This window comes from Melitaea cinxia, chromosome 9, assembly GCF_905220565.1.
Source record: "Melitaea cinxia chromosome 9, ilMelCinx1.1, whole genome shotgun sequence".
Classification (NCBI taxonomy): Eukaryota; Metazoa; Arthropoda; class Insecta; order Lepidoptera; family Nymphalidae; genus Melitaea; species Melitaea cinxia.
The window spans coordinates 6,298,390-6,317,833 of record NC_059402.1 but is presented as its reverse complement, the minus strand read 5'-3'; the positions used below and the strand labels follow the sequence as shown (position 1 = coordinate 6,317,833).

The 19,444-nt window shown below is 36.3% G+C and overlaps 2 protein-coding genes and 1 non-coding gene across 3 annotated transcripts; 2 read left to right on the top strand and 1 right to left on the bottom strand.

Annotated features, from left to right (window-relative positions):
* Positions 1-3,982: 3,982 nt before the first annotated feature.
* LOC123656791 lies at positions 3,983-4,089 on the top strand. The gene has a single exon (XR_006743599.1). It is a non-coding gene; the product is annotated as a U6 spliceosomal RNA (small nuclear RNA).
* A 163-nt stretch (positions 4,090-4,252) lies between these two features.
* LOC123656502 (PRKR-interacting protein 1 homolog) lies at positions 4,253-5,124 on the top strand. Its single transcript, XM_045592174.1, has 3 exons — positions 4,253-4,463; positions 4,537-4,716; positions 4,811-5,124. The coding sequence occupies exons 1-3, from the start codon at positions 4,356-4,358 to the stop codon at positions 5,054-5,056; spliced, it is 534 nt and encodes a 177-aa protein (XP_045448130.1). The 5' UTR covers positions 4,253-4,355; the 3' UTR covers positions 5,057-5,124.
* Positions 5,125-5,854: 730 nt separating this feature from the next.
* LOC123656501 (26S proteasome non-ATPase regulatory subunit 2) lies at positions 5,855-19,012 on the bottom strand. The gene is made up of 18 exons (XM_045592173.1): positions 18,771-19,012; positions 18,640-18,696; positions 18,346-18,564; positions 18,188-18,273; positions 17,461-17,667; positions 16,515-16,673; positions 16,309-16,438; positions 15,914-16,139; positions 14,206-14,439; positions 11,567-11,715; positions 11,135-11,237; positions 9,759-9,925; positions 8,639-8,744; positions 8,381-8,544; positions 7,899-8,083; positions 6,956-7,161; positions 6,566-6,684; positions 5,855-6,405 (listed from the first exon to the last, which is right to left on the bottom strand). Exons 1-18 carry the CDS (start codon positions 18,843-18,845, stop codon positions 6,211-6,213), a joined length of 2,787 nt encoding a protein of 928 aa, XP_045448129.1. The 5' UTR covers positions 18,846-19,012; the 3' UTR covers positions 5,855-6,210.
* Positions 19,013-19,444: the final 432 nt, after the last annotated feature.

Below are 19,444 nucleotides of genomic sequence, written 5' to 3'. Positions count from 1 at the left end.
TGGTCTACAATACCGCATTTCGAACAGGTTATCCCTGTCGATGTACGGCAGTTGGTTTATGTCTCCGATGAGGACTACCTTCTCAGCTCCCGATAGTCGGGCGGCCATTACTATGGCTCCGAAATGGTTCATGAGGGCTTCGTCCACCGTTAGGCGGTTGATTTTTGAACCCTCTCGGAAGCCATTTACCAGAACGGAGGCCATAGTACGCACCCTTTGCTTGACCTTGTTGCCATAGCGGTGCACCAGTTTTTCTTTTAGATCTTTAGCCGCCTCGACTGTGGTCGTAATCACGACTTCCGTGTCCCCATCGAAGTCCCTGACTATTCGGGTTGTCTTGCCGCATCCTGGTACCCCGTTTATCCACTCCAGTGATGGTAGTTCCCAGGTCACGTACGGTAAGCCGGCTTCGGCCCGGTTGCCCGTGATGGTTTTTGCCATCCGTAGCATCCGGTCACCCAGCATTACTTTCGTGCATCTCGCCACTACCACCACCGGGTCCCCTTCGGGTGTTTCAAAGGTTTGTGACTCCTCGTCATTACCCTCAGACTCGACCGCGCTCACGAAGCCTGCTGTGATGTTATATGCGGCCATATACCTACCCGACATCTTGCCCTTGAGTATTTGTCGGGTATCACTGTTGTATATGGCTGCTTCGGCTTCTTCGAGTTCCACCTCCAGTAATCTTTGGTGATCGTACTGGTAGGCCTGCATGATCTTTTTGCAGGTGGCCAAGCTTACCTCGCGGTTTGCCTTAATTATGCCCAGGAACTCGATTAGGGCGTTTTCCGCGTGTTGAAGCGGTGTGGACGCCGGTCGAAGTCTCGGTGGTGATACTTGTCCCATATCGGCCCTAGTTCGAGCGGCCGGTGACGCCGCTGGGTGCCTCGGACTATTGTCTTTGATGAACCTGCTCAGCGCCTCCGATAGTCGCTTTTAATTTGTAAACCGATTTTAATTTGTCAAGTGTGGCATGAGGTATGGGGATGAGCGGGAAACTTGAACGCGCGCGGTTGTGTCTTTTCTTGCTACTATTAAAATTACTTTAAATATAGTTCAGAACAGGTGTAGTGTTTTTACTGAACTGTTTTATTTAGTTATTTAGTTTTAGTTTTGTATTTAGTTTGTTTTTCTTCTATTTTTTGGTAAGTGTTTAGGGACTATTGAAGTGTCAAAAAAAGGTCTTCTCATAACCATCTACAAACAAACCGGTAACAACACTATCGCTCGGCGATAGTGACTTCTCGGAAATAGAGTCCGATCAGTCGCTCGACCGATCCGCATATTGTATGAGGGCGAGCGGCCGGTGTTGGTAAACAAATCGAGTCAACACGACCGATAATATTTGTAATTTTTAAGTTTAAAAAATGTTTAAAAGAAGTATACAAGTAATAATGTGATTAAAAAATAGTTACCTATGAAAGGTAACGCCATATTTTAGTAAATTTGACGAGGCAGATCATTTTTTGCAACAAAAAACAGAACGATTTGGCATTTTTTGAAGGACGTTGATTCAATCGCGCAACTAGATTTAGTCTAGTGATCAGTGCGGCTGCAACTAGTTTTATTGTATGCATATGGCCATTTGGCCTTATACCTTGACAGAGGGGAACGCCTGTACATGGCTACTCCCCTCCGTGTTGCTCTTTGTTAAAACTCGAAGGCTGTGCTGCTAACCCCAAGAAACTATAAAACAGCAGCTCACCAATAAAAAAATAGGAGAAAACAGTAGGTAAAGTAAAAAAAGGCAGATTTCATACTTTCCTCGTATAATTAAAATAATTACTTACTTTTATTAGTTATCAGGACTCACATACATTGTTAAAGTAACATTATTTTCCACTTTCATCCTCAATTGCCTCATCTTTAGTGTTTTCAGACTGACTTTCCTTCTTAAAATCATACACATTGTTGTTAAATTTCTTTATGGCATTTTTGTGCCTTCAAATGAGTAGCAATCAGTTATTTCAGATTTAACCGTTTGCTACGCATTTGATATTTTGATGCGTAATTAAGTTTTCATAATATTTATAGCAGAAAATAATCTTTACACGGTGGCGCTGCAAGTAAGCACAAAAGTTTCTTCAGCAATTCACACAATACACACAAAGGTTTAACATTTGTGAATGCTTGAAATGTTTTAAAATATCCGAAAAATAGGTTTTGGAGAATTTTGTACGTAGTTAATTTTGTACAAAGTTTGTACATGATTTCCCCGTGTGTAAAATATGAATGTCAATCACATAAGACTGGTCGGGAACTTCCCTCGAATCGCGACAAGAGTCGTGATCCTGGTATCATTTTGTATTATTATTTAGTGGTCATCAAAACATATTATAATTACATAGTGTAATAGATAACGCCGAACACTAATTGAAAAACAATAAAAATTAGGAATGAAACAGAAAACATCAATGTAAAAACAGCAAATCTACTGTTAAAATAGTAGGGTCGGTAACACTGCTCGGAGGTGCGGTAGCCCAGAGCGATAATTATAAAAGGCCTTCTACACGGTCGGGATCGACCGCCGACCATCGTGTTCTTGGTCGGGTCAACCACTTTTTGTATTCATTCTAAACGGTCGGTGGTTGACTCAACTTGTAGGTTCTTCTCTGGTATTTGAAGCGATGGCCCCTTGCATTTTTAACCGACTTCCAAAAAAGGAGGAGGTTCTCAATTCGACTGTATTTTTTTTTTAATGTATGTTACATCAGAACTGGAACCGGGTGGACCGATTTCGACAAATTTTCTTTTAATCGAAAGGTGGTGTGTGCCAATTGGTCCCATTTAAATTTATTTGAGATCTAACAACTACTTTTCGATTTATATCTAATAATGCGTTTTTACTTAACGCTTTTTTCGTCGACCTACGTTGTATTATACCGCATAACTTACTACTGGATGTACCGATTTTGATAATTCTTATTTTGTTGGAAAGGGGATATCCCTAGTTTGGTACCATGATAAGGAAACCAGGATCTGATGATGGGATCCAGAAAAATCGAGGGAAACTCTCGAAAATCCGCAATAACTTTTTACTCGGTGTACCGATTTTGATAATTTTTAATTTAATCGAAAGCTGATGTTTGTCAAGTGGTCGCATATAAGTTTTATCGAGATCTGATAACTACTTTTTGAGTAATCTTTGATAACGCGTAGTTACTTGACTATGTTTTCATCGATCTACGTTGTATTACTCGTCGATGTAATTGAAGTCGGTTTTTTTTTTCGTTTGCGAGCAAACACAATTTTTTTATCTTTTTATTTTCCTTTTCATTATTAAATATATTATTTTGTTTTTTCCTATCCTGTTCTAAATCCTGTCATAAATTCCTCTTACACACATTATTTGAACCTTTTTCTTAATTCCTGCTCGTCATTGGCAATGCACTAAGTGCAGTCCATAAAAAAAACATGTGTGGTATGGCTTTAATTTGGTTACATTCCACTAAGCGACTGTAACGAACGCAACGCCCATTGTATCATTCTACCTAAGGCCCGTGGTTATCACGAGCGATCGCTCGACCACATAGATGACATCACTATTCTCAACCACATCGCGCCCACTTCGCCGACAAAATATAGGTGGGGCAGAGTTTGCTTTCATTGAAACGTGGCGTGGATTATAAAAAAATAACTGTCAATGTCAAATTGTAAACGTTATCTCTCATTCGCTTCGGCAAAAGTGCAACAATAAATTCCCGGGAATCCATGTTGAATTAAGTTTTACTCCAATCCTTGCGAAATATTTACTCGCAACGTCACAGCTGCATGTTTTCACCATGCCGCCATATTGCGAGCAGATAACTGACGCCTGACATCGCTCAAATATGTATTCCACTTATAAAATTCACCTACAACGCCCGTGGCGTTTTTTACGTTAGTGGAAGTGAACGGCAATATCGTGGTCGATGGCATTGCGGGCCTTTAGTGGAAAGCACCTACAACACATTACTTGTCAAACAAAAATAAAAATACAACAGTACTCGCTTCGGCAGTACATATACTAAAATTGGAACGATACAGAGAAGATTAGCATGGCCCCTGCGCAAGGATGACACGCAAAATCGTGAAGCGTTCCACATTTTTACTTCAGACTTGGCTCCGGCCTTTTGATATATCAGAACGAAACTTACAAATTCAGACTAGGCTGTATGGATTATAGTCCTTTGCCTTTCCCTATTGGGGATAAATTTTAAAACAACAACATAAAAATACAACAACCATTGTTTTTTGAAAATTATAAGACTATAATTATTTAACTTTCATTGTGGGCACCGTTATTTATATAAGTAAATAGGCTAGATTAATTTGAAATATTTACAATCACATCAGTTTTTTCTCGCCATAGCAATATGAGCAAGAAAGGTGAAAAAGAGTCCGCAGAAGAAAAGAAACCTATCATTATAAAAAATGCTACGGATCTTCAAAGATTAAAACTAGAAAAATTAATGAAAAATCCAGTTAGTAAATACAGCATAACATTTTTTGACAATACTTAAGTATAAGTTTTATGTAACTCGTTTTGTTGCTTAGGATAAGCCGGTGGTAATACCAGAAGGACCAAAACAAAAGTCTTTGCCTCCTCCACCAGACTTTGTTAGGAACGTTATGGGATCTAGTGCTGGGGCAGGCTCTGGAGAATTCCATGTTTATAGACATCTTAGAAGAAAGGAATATGCTAGACAAAAATTTATACAAGAAAAAAGTGAAAAGGTAAAAATAAGGAATAAAACAATTTCCTTCCTGATACTAAATTCAGTTAAATATTTTCTACAAGAAATATAACTTTTTTACTTTTTTTTTTCAGGAAAAGCTTGATGAAGAATATCAAAGAAAAATAGAAGAAAATAAAAGAATTGCTGAAGAAAAAACAGCCAAGAAAAGAGCCAAAAGGTTAAAAAAGAAACAAAAGGCAAGATTAAAAGCAAAAAAACCAAAAGTCATTGATAATTCCAAGTCCAATGAATCTTCACAGTCCAACACCAGTGATGATTCTGACGAGGAAGTAACAAAACATAGTGATAACAATTTTACTACAAACGACAATAACTAATCATTATTAATTACAAAATTTAATTTATATTATAAGTTAAACATTAAATAAAAATATTTTAGTTGATACTGATTTTGTCTGCTTTGCCGTTTTTATAACAAGAAAAGATTTTATTAAAATATATCTTGGATACATTAATATTAGCAAAAAACTGTTCTCTTGATTGAGTTGGATTGTTGATTTAACAATTGAAATTGAATAAAGATTCAATGATTTTTTTATGGATAAAACCTGAATTGTTGATTTAATGATTGAAATTGAATGAATATTCAATAATTTTTTTTATGGATACAACCTCAAAGCTAGAACTTATACAGCTTCAACTTTGTTTTGAATTTCAAAAAATGGTTCTAAAGTCAACTTCATTCTGTCATGTGGTCCCATTTATATTTGAGTTATCCCCAATAACGCGTATTTAATTAACTATTTTACCTACGTCGTATTACTTGTTGATGTAATTGTAGTTGGTTCTTTTTTCGTTGCGAGCCAACAATTATTTCTGGATCAATCAATGCTAAATGAGTAAAATAGGAATCCTGTAAAATCTTCAAAACAAGAAGTAACATAAATTAATACAAACATTTTTAACGAACTGGATTTTTGACTGAACAAAATGTCATCTAGTAAAATAGGTCGAAACTATTTTCTTGCATGTAAAAAATTTCAAAAGTTAGGTATTAACAAATGAAGTTGCAAAAAAGGAATTTTATTTTTTGTTAATAGCTCCAAAACTATTAACATTTAATGAATTTTAAAGGAAGCTCTAGATGAAGAAATTTCCAATAAAAAAAGTCTAAATCTCGGGTTGTTTCTATATATATTGTTTATAATTTTTAGTTAACGCTGAAAATAGGTATTCGAGCGGATATTAAGGCGCAATGCGTACACGTGACTACGTCGACACGAATACGTACTACAATTTTTTTTTATTATAAATTGAGAAATTTAAAAAAAAATATGGGGTATTCTAAACACTTGTATAAGAAAAAAAAAATAAAAAATGGCAGTACGAAGTACACTGGATCGGCTACTTAATGTAATCTCTTATGTTGTAATTGAAAAGAAAAAAAAATTTTTTTTTGACATGAATATTATTATAAAATGACAATTACTTCATCACAACATTAATACTATATCAATCATAACAGTAATGCTTATTGAACGGCTGCCATGACGCTGTCTTCGTTCTTCTTGAGGATAACAAAGCCTTCCATAACAGGGGAGAGAGGAATGTACTCATCAGTGGCTAGCTCTGCTCGTTCACCAAATGACAGCAATACAGGTGTAGTGTGTGTATGAGAGCCAGCAATAGTTTTTGGTGTTCCTGCTTTGCCAATAACATCTACAGCCTGAAAAAAATATATTTGAATTAATCTTTTACATTTTGATAAAACTTATGGTCTTGTAAAAGCATCAATATATTATAATGCAATTTGTAAATTGCTGCTTGTAATTTGTAAACTTTTATAGCCTATATATAATATATTAATAATATTATTTATGTATTACCTGTCCAACGCGCACACTAACATTAAGAGGCTGAAGATTTTCATCAAGTGTCACGAGCCAGCGAGGTTGCATCGCTGTCGCCAGCACATACAAGAGGTAGTGAGATTTTCCGAGAATAACTGCAAGTGCAAAATGAAAATAAACGTAAGCGAGTTTTGTTTCATATACATACCTATTGTGATGTATGGGAATGTATATAAAATGTAAGGGCAGAGATAAAACAGAGCTGACAATAACAACTGAGATTGGCCATAATCAGCATTAGATTAAGAAGTCTATTGTGGAGGCCCCAACGCTGTAGCCCCCGAGCCCTCCCACTATATCAACCGCCGTGTTGTACACAAAAAGAGAGAAGCAGGACGCGAGAGTAGGGTTATCCCTGTAACTCACTGTTCTTGCAGTCCAGGAAGGCGGTGAGCACAACGAGCAGGCCGGCGAGCGCGGGCTGGTTGACGAGGCGGCGGTCGGCGTGCAGCGGGCTCAGCGTCACCGTGCCCTTGCCCGCGTGGCACAGGCCCTGCGCCAGCCGCACCATGAACAGGTGCACCGGCGACTTGCCGTGGTACAGCGCCAGCGCGCGCAGCATCGTCGCCAGTCTGTCAGCACAACACTCCCGACGTAACTAACTTGGTACATTTCGATGGAGTGACAGGGTTTTTTTTGATAAAGTAAAATCTTTTACCCAACGGCTCTTTTATTTTAAAGAGGTCTTTTACCCTGCCTTGAGACATTAATAGACTTATGTTGTAAAATGTATTGGCACAAATTGCTCTGTGCTTGCATGGATAGTTTGTACGGATATAGCAACGCTAGTGCATGTCAAAAGGCTCATTTAAGTTTTTTAAAGACAAATTCGATAACTTGCTTATTTAAGTAAAACAGTAACAATATTATGGATATTTCATGTTTGCTGCATTTTCAAGTGTTATTGTTTAAAATATTAATTTCCGAAATCTAATTACACGATTTTTCGTAACTCTGCTTGTAGGCTAAAAAAAAATCTATAAACTGCCTCACCTAAGATTATCTAAGATAAAACTCAAACAATCGTATTTTTTATAAAAGTTTAATTAATATGTACGATTTTATTTTTGTGTTACCCACACATTAGGAATTCTTAACATTTTTGAATATCATATCAAACATCACATCACACACAAACATCATATGGGTACATCGTTCCATAGCTTAATTGGCTAGAGCGCCGACACGGTCAGTCGGAGACGCGGGTTCGAACCCCGCTGGAGCGGTCAATTTTTGATATGATATTCAAAAATGTTTAAAGTTCAATTAACTAAAACAGAGTATCAATAGATATAAGTTTATAGTTTACCTGGCATTGTTGGTGCCGGCGCCGACGAGGCCCATGGCGAAGATGGCGTTGTAGGCGACGTCGTTGTCGGAGTCGTGCGAGTATTTGTTGAGCACGTCGATGACGGCCAGCTGCGGGTTGGAGATGGAGCACAGCGCGATGGCCAGCGGCACGGCGCGCCGCACGGCCGGCTCGCCGTAGCGCCCCTGAACGATCAACCAACCCCTCATAATCATTCATGTTCATTCTAACGCTACTTGTACCATGTTTTTTTTTTTTTTATTTTATGAATGTATGAAACGATTCTTAACGGCATTAGTTATCATTCTATGTAACCCGAAAATCGACAAGATTCGGAGAAATGTGATACAACATTTATACCAATATTACAGCTGAAGTATGTTTTTTGGCCGATTTAATTTTTTTTTTTGTTTTATATATATATATATATAAGCATGTTTTTTCATCAAATTAATGTAGGGCACAATTTTAAGAATACTCACCAACTGCCCAAATATGCGTGTGCACATTTCAGCGCCGGTCTCCTCTGCCATCGCGATGACGGCCACTCCGAGTGTGGCTACGGCTTGTACCGCAGATAATTCTTTGTTAGCTTCTTTTTCCTTCTCCTTTTCTTTATCTTTGCCTTTGCCTTCCTTTGATTTGCCTACAATTATAAAGTTAACCGTAATCTAATTCGTTGTTCACTTGTTCAATTTCATTTAATAGGCAATACAAAATTTATAAACAAATATACACACTTTTGCTCTTATCATCTTTCGATCCACTAGCGGAGCTTCCGCTCTCTTTAGATTCTTTTTTGTCCTGTTTCTTAAAAGCGGTATCTTCGGCCGACGATTGTTCGTTCTAGAGAAAAACAAAAACATTGGTTAACTTTATTGAATTATATTTAAGTTATATGAAGTTACTACTACTACTATTACTACTACACACACATTATTATTAGTAGGTATATATTATGAGCAAGTAGAACACCCCCTCTCTTCCCGTGGGTGTCGTAAGAGGCGACTACGGGATAACACAGTTCCACTACCATTTTGGAACTTAAAAAGCCGACCGATGGCAGGATAACCTGGGGGGATTGGGGATTGGGTCGGTAACGCGCTTGCGATGCTTCTGGTGTTGCAGGCGTCTATAAGCTACGGTAATCGCTTACCATCAGGTGAGCCGTACGCTTGTTTGCCGACCTAGTGACATAAAAAATAAATAAATAAAATAACCATCAACTGCTGGCTTTGAAATACACAGACCGAAGACGGGCAGCAGCGTTTTCGGTGCGACAAAGCCAGCCCTACGGTCACCAACCCGCCTGCCCAGCGCGGTGACTATGGGCAAAACACATGAGTTCACGCCACTTTTGGCGCGAACTTGTGGAGGCCTATGTCCAGCAATGGACTGCAATAGGCTGAAATTATGAAGAACTGCGTTAACTTCTATAATATTCATCAATTATTATCAATAAATAAGCTCAAAAGTAAAATGTAAGTTGGAAGGTAGGTTGACATCGCTCTGTGGTAGTGGTGTATGTATTGTGTAGACGCTCACACACCTGCGATTGCGGGTTCGATTACCGCTCGGGATGGATATTTGTATTTGTACAAATATTTCTTTCTAGTCTGGTTGTCTGTCCTGAAAAGTCTGCTCACCATGCCTCGAAGATCACGTTAAGCAGGCAGCTTTAGCATATCATAGACACCTAATTGCGATCGTTACTGATAGTAGGGAATATATCCGCCGCATTGGAGCATTCTCTGACCCTTCTCCTACGTGGAGAAAGAGGACCTATGCCCGGCAGTGAGATGTTACAGACCGAATTTTTAAGGTAGGTTAAGTGTTCAACTCCTCGGTAGCGGTACTGACGTCGGTTTCGTAGTGCTTGGAGCAGATGTGCAGCATCTGCTGCACGACCAGCACGTCGCCGGTGGCAGCGTACGCGCACATGGACAGCGTGGTCTGGCACAGCGACTGCTGCGGCTCCGGCAGCACCTCCAGCGCCGCCATCGTCGCCTCCGTGCGCTCCTTGCAGCCTGCGACCAGACAAAACAAAACCAATTATTTTGAGGCAAGCCACGGCAGGAAACATTTTGCTCAGAATCTGAAGCAGCCCAACTGGGATAGTGCTAAATAAAATTTTAGCACCAGGTCAGTCTGATTATGTTCTGTAGTATGTAGCCGTGTTTGATGAATACAGTAGAGTTGAGAGATCTTAGGGTAGAATTCATTGAAGAAGGGTACAGCAAAAAATATCTCACTCAAAACCTAGAACACCAACCCTACAGAAGATCACAGTTAAATAACGCTGCTCTCAGTTAGTGTTGTGTTCCTGTGGTGATTAAGGTGGCCAGAACTCTTGGGGAGGGTTAGGGTCGGCAAAGCGCTTCTTTCGGTGTTGCAGACGTTATAGGCTACGGTAAACGCTTACCATGTGTACCGTATCCTTGTTTGCCTAGTAGCCTTTACCTAGTTATATAAAAATGTTTGCACATAGGCCCATACAACATCCGCTCTGGTATAGTGATACGAGTAGTCGTAGTTGTACATATCAAATATCAATCCCATCTGCTTCGCTCGGGATGGATATTTGTACAAATATTTCTTTTCGGTTTGTATGTCTGTACTTGTGGGTCTCCCCACTGTACTTTGGAGAACACGTAAAGCCGTCCGTCCCGGTTGTTATCATATATACATGATAGCGATCGTTACTCATGCTAGGAAACATATCCACAACCCGCAGTGGAGCAGCGTGGTGGATTAAGCTCCAATCCTTCTCCTACATGGAGAAAGAGGCCTATGCACAGGCTGAATGTGCACGCGCACTACTTAATAGATAAATACACGCAATCCTACATACTATACTAGCTATGCTATATATAAAATAGTTTAAAAAGGAGTTACTTACTGTTGCACTGTTTATTATTTCATTATTATGAATAATTTATTTAAATACAGCTTTCACATACATACAATGCGTATATATTTAACACACTCCTGTCCGTACAGGTTGCATGCACTTGTACTTCATTCAATTCCGTGGTAGAGATACTACATATACACATTGTTTGAAAAAGAAAGCGGTATTTGCTATTCTGTTGTAAATAATTATTATTTTAGATCTTTAACTCTGTATATACCACATGTTTTGGCAATTTGTTGAATGGTGTTATTTTTAAAAAGTAAATAAAGTAGTTTTCTGCGACATAATCTTAATGCTGTATTATAAAGTAGATTACACTCACCAAGGAAACATAATCCCAAGCCTAAATGTAAAAATCTAACATATGTAGAAGAATGTAGATCTTTGTTATCGTCGATGAGTCGCTGAATAATTGCACAGGTTACCTGTCAAAGAAAAATAGAATATAAATGATTTTTTTTATTCCAATAAATGTTAATAAAATTATTAACATTTATTGGAATAAAAAAAAAAATATATATTTGTCGGCTCACAGCCTTAGTATTTTATACACAAATACAGAATAACAAAGTTGTATTTACTATAAATAACAACTTTAACTATGTATTACGAAGCAATGGGAGCTCTTTAGTAACCATAGCACAATGTTATAATAATGAGTTAAATTCTGCCACGCCTAATTAAATGAAGTAAATATGAACCGGGACGTTCAAATCAAGGAGCACCGGAGCTCGAAGTAGGTAAGATGTCATACTTCTCCGTTGCAGGAGCCGACGGCGATGAGGCCGGCCGCCAGCGCCGCCAGCGCGCACACCTCGGGCGGCGCGGCCGCGTCCGCCAGCACGGGCAGCAGGTGCGACAGCACGTCCTCGCGCTGCGTGCCCGCGTACGCGATGCCCAGGCCTGCGCGAGGGCCGCACACACATTGTAAGGCAGGTGAGTATCGGATAACAGAGTGTAACGTTGTGCTGGAACGTTACTCTAATAAATAAGATCTTGTAGTAAAAGTTAAGTTTTTTTTCACTTTATTTTTATCATGCTTCTACTTGTAGCGCCATCTATCGGCAATGTTTCAACACTTCGTGACTATTGGTGTTTCATATCGGCGTTTTTCTCTAACGGACTTGATAGATGCCGCTGATGTTTTTTGGTAATTATTGATCTTTCTTTAATAAAATCAATTTAATTGTAATTAGAAATTCTAAATTTAATATTCCTGTCTACTTCTTAAATTATAAAATAATTTAATATCTAAATTTAAACTTAATAATTTATAAAAATACAGACTATGCTCAACGCATAGACTTTTGCTTGTCAATATTCCCTTGCTCGCGTGTCTTTGCTTCTTTTTTTCTTTGCACTTCGTTGCCGCCGAACCTCGAGACCTAACCTCGACCCTAACTCGGCTTAAATCCCGCTGGGGTAAGTTCTCATGATATCTATTATAATTACATATTGCTGGTGTTCTTAACTTAACGAGAAAATTGTAATTATTTATTATTTTGCTAATTGTGACACTGGTTTCTGAATTGTTCTTTTCCTGACTCGGAACTTTCTTCATTCCAGGATTTTTATTTTAAGATTTATATCTTTAATTATACTTTGCTACAAATCGAGTCACTGCCCTCGATTAATAACGGGCTGACTGATTACCGGCATTTACACCGGTGGAGATCTCCGCCGGTCATCGGACGAAGACGGAACTGAAGACCATCATCGCCGGGAATTAGTTAGGCCAGTGTCCTTCCATATTACTCTCTAAGGTACGTTGTCGCGGCGTGGGCCAGCTAAGGAAATAAAGGCTGAAAATCAGGTGCCTAACGCGCCTGATTCCGAACCTACCCCCTGTTTTCTGACCGCGTGCTATTAAAATTTATAACTTTAAAAATTAGTATATTATTCTATTTCTAAAACTACTAAACCCACAAAGCGCGGCAAGAGACGGTCACTTCATACGTTTCATTGAATTAAATAAATGCTGACTTATCATCGATAAGTAATGGACACAGTTCACTGTGAAGTATGTACTTGTTTGTGGCAATTATACATAGTCAGCGGTGAATCAACTTTCGTTGTATTATTTAATCTCCGGACGCGGCACATATCAATTTAATGATCGTGAAGTTACAGCCAGAGGGATGTGATATATAATAATCACTTAAATAAATTTCACTCAAATTTAAATAACACCACACGACAAGCACCAGTTTTCGAAGACGAGAATCATTAAAATCAGTACAACCAGTCAGTCAGTTCAGCCTATTGCAGTCCACTGCTGGACATAAGCCTCCCCAAGTTCACGCCAGACATCCCGGTTTTCGGCAATCCTCATCTACCTACAATATCATCTACGACAATCTTACGTAGATCGTCGGTCCAGCATTAAAATTAAAAATTATAATTAATTAATTTAGTTAATTAAATCATTAAAATCAGTACATCCAGCAAAAATTTATGAGGTATAACTCGCATCATGTAAAAAGAACGATGAAAGAAACTGGAGGGGGTGCGTTTGCGCATGGGTATACTCACGCACGAAAGTACTACTGTTTTATTTATTAATTAGGTTTTCACTCGCGGCTTAGTATAATGGTTATTGGTAGGTACATTAAAAAATACTAGAAATAACTGTGCAAATAATTCGGACTAAATAAGTATAATAATTATCTCCTTACAAATTACAATTTTTTTTTAAAACAAAAGCAATAATACATTTTTTAGTTATATGATGTCACATTCAAAAATATTAATTATCTGTACTCTCGATATTCGTATTTTAATGGTTTTTATGTATTTAAAATGATAAATTGATATTTGTTTTTTTTTTTTTTTTGTTAAGTAAATAGTAAATGGAGTTTTACAAATGTCCGTAAGCTAATGTGTTGTAAAAGTAAGTATATATATAAGTAGTATAAATGCGGAAAAAACGAGAATTACGATTGACGGGGGTTTATTTACCAAATAAGATTGTTCCAAGAAAATTGACAACAGGAAAAAGTTTTACCAAGAGTTGGCAATACTGTAAATCGCCTTTGCGCATCTTGAGCCAGCGTTTATTTTTACATGACGCGAATTATACGTTATAAATATATTTTTCACTTCTCTATGTAAAACTATTTCGTAATTTAAAACTTCTGTGCGCGATAGTATTTTGAGTCGAACTGTCCAACCAATAGCACACCGGCAAACAAGCGGCGCGTGATACACACACCCCGTCCCCTACCTCATAACACCAAATAGACCGATAAATCGCCTTTGCGCAGCTTGAAGGTCAGCGTTCTTTTTACATGACGCGAACTATAAAGGACAGTAAAAATACAATCCAATTGCGAATCTTCGCCTCTTTCAAAGTCAGTTAAAAATAATTGACATGAAATAAAGTTCCCCAGTCACCCAGAACGCTGCCGATCCTCAGGTTCACGCTGGAGTGCAGCACGTAGTCGGAGAGCAGCGCCAGCGCGGGGTCGCACTCGTTGCGCACGCCGCAGTTGACGAGCCCCAGCGCTAGCAGCGCGCCCGCCTTGATGTGCTCCTCGGACGTGTACAGGTACTTGTCGATGGGCGTCAGGCCGCCGTCCACGTCCCACAGGTGGATCATGCCGAGCGACGCCGCGGCCGACAGCATGCCTGAACACACGGGCTCGGTGTTAATGTTGCGCATCTGACTCCTCAGGATTATATCTATACTAATATTAAAACACTTAAGATTTTTTACGTTTGTCTCTATGAATACGCTAATCTCAGGAACTACTGGTTCGTTTTGAGACAGTATTTTTGTGTTGAATAGGTACTTTCGGTAGTGAAAAATAAATTATAATATTTGATAAAAATTAAAATTTATGTAGAAATACACTTATATTCTGATTTGGAATCATAAAAGCACATTATTGTTTTATTATACTGAAATTAAAAGTCGTTAATCTGTATATCACGTGACCTAAAACACGACCCGCCATGGTATGACGTCATACAGAACAAAGTTCTGTCAGAGCTGTAAACAGCTAGGTACATACATATCTATCAACTTTAACTTCAAGGACCAATACTTGTGCTATTTCGTTAGTGCATTTCATTTCTACCTATTTATTTATTAAAATACAAAAAGGTTTTGTAAAAGCAGATAGTACGAATCTGCCAAAAATTGATTCAATGATGGTTGCAAAGTTTTTTGCATGTAACCCAGACATCTGCTCTGTCGAATTTCGGAATGTTAAAACATCTTTGCAAATATTACTTGTTATATTATACTGTTTTTTTTTAATGTAGGTATATCTAATTTGAAAAATAATGTTAGAAAGTGTTAGGTTATGTTTTATATTCCTTATGTTACTACTAAATTAAAACATAATAGTTTTTTTTAATGCTATTATTTGTATAGCTAGACACTACACACCAACGATAGCTATTGTAATTCATTATTTTACACAAAAACAGCAAATACTTGTAGCTGTTAACGTTGAACGACAAAGAGTATACCTAGTATATTTTGAACTTTTGACGTATTGAACGAGTTCGGTTTTACATACGTCATACACGAGTTTTGTTATTAACCATATTACGTCACCAAAATGGCTGATAGCGTTTACGCGGAAATAGAAAAGGTTTAAAATGTAATTTAATTTTATGGCATGAAAGCGTGTTTATTTAGTAGAAATATATTTTTTTGTGACTTTTTATTGGAAAATCAACATTTTGAAGTACTTTTTCAAGCATCGTGGAATAAATACCCTTTCAGCGAGGAAAGCTTCAGCCTATTTTAGCATATTTTTTTTCTCAAATAAATAAATAAATAAATGCCTCACACACTCACTTCACACACACACTCTTTTTATATAAAATAGAATGTTTAGAATTTACTTAACCCAATCACAGTTTAGAGAATAATAATGTTATTGTTTCTATTAAAAGAAAAGAATTAAAATATTATTTTTGAATACAATATGTAGTATTTTATATCGTAACAAAATTCTATTACAAGTAGTGCCATCTATGGTATTCTAATGAAATATACCTTAATAAAAGTGTAGTCTGTGTCAAGCATTGTACGTTTTAATACAATATACAAAAAACAAAGAAGATCTTATATGACTTAACGTCTTACCATGATCTTTATTTTTATACATCCACTTGTTACCATCTTCGGTAGTGACTAATTTATCTCGACCAAACCCAGCATTCACAAATGCATTGACAAAAGTGGCTGAGAGATTTTGTCGGGCAGAATCTATTGGGTGTTCGGCAAGCAGTGATGGCCGCAGTGCCGATCCAGCTGATTCTAACCATGTTTTATAAACTTCTTCTGGAGTTTTGGGTTCCATAATATCAAGCTAAAATAAATATATAATTTGAATGTTTTTTTTTATAACATAAAGTTATAATTAAGTATCAATATTTTAAAATTGTATTGGCTATAGCACAAACTTTCATAAAAAAAGTTAATCGCACAGAAAAAGAAAAGTAATTGCTTTAAAATTGGTTATCAAATTCAAAACTTACTTCTCTGGCTAAACTTAGAAAATGATCATTTATATGAGCATTTAAAAGGATTGTTCGCAGGTCTTCATCTTCCAAATCTAAGGGTACATATTGTCGTGCTAGCATATAGCATAATTGTTTTTTGATCAATCTGCAAAATTTACCAAAAATATTTAAATAAGTGAAAGGCATAAATAATAATATATATTTTTTAATATTTTACTTACGGATCATTACAGGCATTAAAAACTTCTTCACTTTTAGCTTTGTCATGGAGCTGCATAGCCACAAGCAAAGCACGAGGATACTCTCCAAAGCGCAAGTAGGTGTCTAATACACCCTGCAAAATCTGTGTTGATTCTGGCTCCACTACATAACTGGCACAGCTAAAAAGTATACAAATAATGACTACTATAGATCTTTAATTAATAAAGTTTTGTTTGTAACATTTGTAAATATTTAAGGAAATTCAGAAAGTAGTATGAAAACCATTTTATACCATATATATATATATATATATATATATATATATATATTTTTTTTTATATAAAAATGGCCCTTCCAAGAAAAGAAGAGAGAAGGTCCATTTGTTAGTCTGCATCTAAAGTACCTAATTATTTGTTATTCTTTATTTTTAAGTAATTTCATTATTGCCTATTATTTATTAATTATTGGGAAACAAACATTTTTTTATACATACAAACATAAGCAATAACAACCTTTCATAAATCAACAGTTTTTTTGAAGTGAAGTCTATCATAATTCAATCATATCGATTATTTTGTAAAAGAATATTTGATTTCTCACAATACGACGATAGTTTAATGAATTTGCAGCTGTAATGGCTTCACAGTTAACAATGAAAACTTAAAAAAAACATGTTCAATTTTCTTATATAAACATCATACTGATGATTCCAGATAATTGAAGCGTACTAAAGGAAAAAGCTTATGAGGTAATTAAAAAAGAGAATTAATGTAAAACAACCCTTAAAATGTTTACCAGCCCTAAAAATTAAACCCAACATCGAAAAGCCTTAGAAGTTGTATGATCAAGATGCTTTTTAAATAATAACTTATTATCGAGGATAACACCCAGGTCTCTCAACTCAACAACACCATTTTTATCAATTTGAAAAATAGTAAAGTAATAAGTAAAGGAATATAAACATACCCAATTAAATAATGACATACACGAGGATAATTACTTTGATCCATATGCTGGGAGAGAAGGTCTAAACGATCAATTTCCATAAGCAAATCACATGCTTGAATCTCAGCAGAATGCTGCATGTCAAAGGCCACAACATCTCGGACCAATGGCAATAATGTGTTCATGTTATCAACATTCCATTCTTCAGCTATCTCGCCTTCCAGTTGCCTATTAAAAAAATATATAGATCTTAATAAATGAAAAAAAAAACCTTAAAAAAATATATTAAATATGCCAAAAAGAATAAAATAAACTTTTCCTTTAAAACTTTTACTATCAAAGGATAATTGTGTGGCTAGGATAATCACAATTCATTACACAATTTATACATATATTAATACGCGAAGCAAAAACTTTGTACCCCTTCTTACGAAAATTGCACAGACGAAGGAGTAATAAACAACATACTTACATATATTGCATGTTAAATAAAGCTTTTTTTTATAAAGTTCTTCCTGACTTGTGGAAACTACAGGTGACATTTTAGAAACTACCTAGTCACATTGTTAGCCAGACAAAAAGACTATAGTGACAACATATTAATTTATTTATTCAGTTCAATAATTATAATTCTTAAAAGTCAGTTAAATTTTTAATTTATATACTTTACTATATATAGATATTCTTAGTTTTTTTTTTTATTATTATTCAACTTTATACTATGTACATTAAAATACAAAAATCATACCTGACATACTCATGACCCCATTCTCCAACATTTGACATGGTTCCTAGCATACAATATTTGAGGCATTCTCGTTTTTCGGCAGCATCCTAAAAACATATATTAAATGTAGAAATGTAATAATAACACAACGATGAGTAGTTAGAAAGAAAAGAACTTACAGGAGAGCCACTGACACCCATGGCGAGTACCGAGACTACATCAGCACAATATTTCTTTGTCTTTTCATCCTCTATTTTCTCATATACAAGCTTAAGTGCTGGGTAGTGCTCTCTTAGAAATTTTAATGGTTTTGGTACCGAAGTCATAGATGTTGTAGATGTTCTTATGAGGTTGGTTAGCATTTGTAGAGCTGGTAAGTAGAGGTCAACTTCGTTACCCTAAAACGTAAATTTTATGATTTTTAAGGCCAACAATGAAATAACATAGTTTGTGTATTGTAGAAAAAAACATACCACAAGCTTTTCAACCAGCATATTAAGTTCTTCTTGGAGGCGTTTATCTTCTTCTGACTGTAAATAAACATTAATTTAATAAGATTTCTATGAGTTATATGAAAGTCATAAAATAGGGTATATAAATATACCAAATCATCGTTAGGTGCTGGTGCAGGATCAGTCGTCTCTTTTTTTGTTTCTTCCGTTTTATTTTTTATAGTCATATTTATTTCTAATTAAAATCTTATAAGCCCAAAATTCGCAGTAAACTTATTATTCAGTGTTGCGGCGAATAAGATGATTTTAAGAATTTTGACAAGTCACTGCATTACCACTTTACCACAGATATACAGATAACTAAGAACTAATATTTCTGGAACAGATTAAGGCAAGACTTTACAAGTCTTTTATATACCTACCTTTAAAATTGTTAACGGTTATTAAGTAACGGAAACGGTTTTTAACGTTATGTTTTACCGATAAATAATAAAGTATTCCACTATGTTTGAAATAGTACTTCAAAATCTTGATTTTCTAATAAAAAGCTACAAAAAAAATATATTTCAGCAAAATAAACACGCTTTCATGCCATAAAATTAAATTACATTTTAAAGCTTTTCTATTTCCGCGTAAACGCTATCAGCCATTTTGGTGACGTAATATGGTTAACAACAAAACTCGTGTATGACGTATGTAAAACCGAACTCGTTCAATACGTCAAAAGTTCAAAATATACATATCGCACCTTCGGTGGAACAAGGGCTCAACTCCACTTTTTGTAATTTTACAGGAGAGCCATTTTAAAGTTTTTTTTACATTCCGA